The sequence below is a fragment of the Lolium rigidum genome, chromosome 3, assembly GCF_022539505.1.
Source record: "Lolium rigidum isolate FL_2022 chromosome 3, APGP_CSIRO_Lrig_0.1, whole genome shotgun sequence".
In the NCBI taxonomy this organism is placed as follows: domain Eukaryota; kingdom Viridiplantae; phylum Streptophyta; class Magnoliopsida; order Poales; family Poaceae; genus Lolium; species Lolium rigidum.
In genome coordinates, this window is record NC_061510.1 from 105,978,258 (window position 1) to 105,979,351 (window position 1,094).

Genomic DNA, 1,094 nt, shown 5'->3' on the forward strand with positions numbered 1-1,094 from the left:
ATGGACGCCTCAAGCACTGCAGCCGTCGGCAAGGCGAAGAAGGGAGCGGCCGGACGCAAGGCAGGCGGTCCCAGGAAGAAGTCGGTGAGCAGGTCCGTCAAGGCCGGCCTCCAGTTCCCTGTCGGCCGCGTCGGGCGCTACCTCAAGAAGGGCCGGTACGCGCAGCGGGTCGGCACCGGCGCCCCCGTGTACCTCGCCGCCGTCCTGGAGTACCTTGCCGCGGAGCTGCTAGAGCTCGCGGGAAACGCCGCCAAGGACAACAAGAAGTCCCGCATCATCCCGCGCCACCTGCTGCTCGCCATCAGGAACGACGAGGAGCTCGGGAAGCTGCTCGCCGGCGTCACCATCGCGCACGGAGGTGTGCTGCCCAAGATCCACTCCGTGCTTCTCCCGAAGAAGACGGTGGAGAAGGAGGCCAAGTCCCCCAAGAAGGCGGCCAAATCCCCCAAGAAGGCTTAGATCAGATGCGCGCATCGATTTGACTTACGCTCTGTCTAGTGCTTCAGATTAGTGTTTGCTTCTGGCTATACTTGTCAATGTAATGTAGGTCTTCTGTGCTGCTAAGGAAATTTGTCAGAAATCTCTCTGATTTGCAAAAATTGTTTTGTCTGTCTTTTGTTCCTGAACGCTATGTAGATCTAGTTGGTACTTCGCATCGGCTGTGGTGGGACTAGAATTCCATTAAACTTATTCCCACAGCTACAAACCACAAAATTACTGAAAAAGACCCCTAGGCAACGAAATTGCGAAAATTATCAAAGGAAAAAAATCTACGCCATCAGGTGGTGGTCTGCTCACGCTAAGCCATATGTGAAACAGTTTATATGATCACATATATACACAGTTGTTCCATTATCACGCTTGTCAGGACAGTGTTATTTTTTAGATCAAGTAGGGATTTTCTTTGAAGCGTATCTAATACACACATATACTAACATTTACCCACGCTCCCCTATTGCAGTATCAAGTCAAATATGTCTGTGACTTTGCCTGGCAGCGTTTGTTTTTTTCCTACATGGGCGTCTTGATCTGTTCGAATATAAAATAGTTCTCAATGGAATTTTTTCATGCCCGTTTCCTTCAAGCTAGCTTGA

The 1,094-nt window shown here is 50.7% G+C and overlaps 1 protein-coding gene across 1 annotated transcript; it reads left to right on the forward strand.

Annotated features, from left to right (window-relative positions):
* On the forward strand, positions 1 to 459 carry LOC124697933 (histone H2A-like). Its single transcript, XM_047230456.1, has one exon. It carries the CDS (start codon positions 1 to 3, stop codon positions 457 to 459), a length of 459 nt encoding a protein of 152 aa, XP_047086412.1.
* The last annotated feature ends 635 nt before the right edge of the window (positions 460 to 1,094 follow it).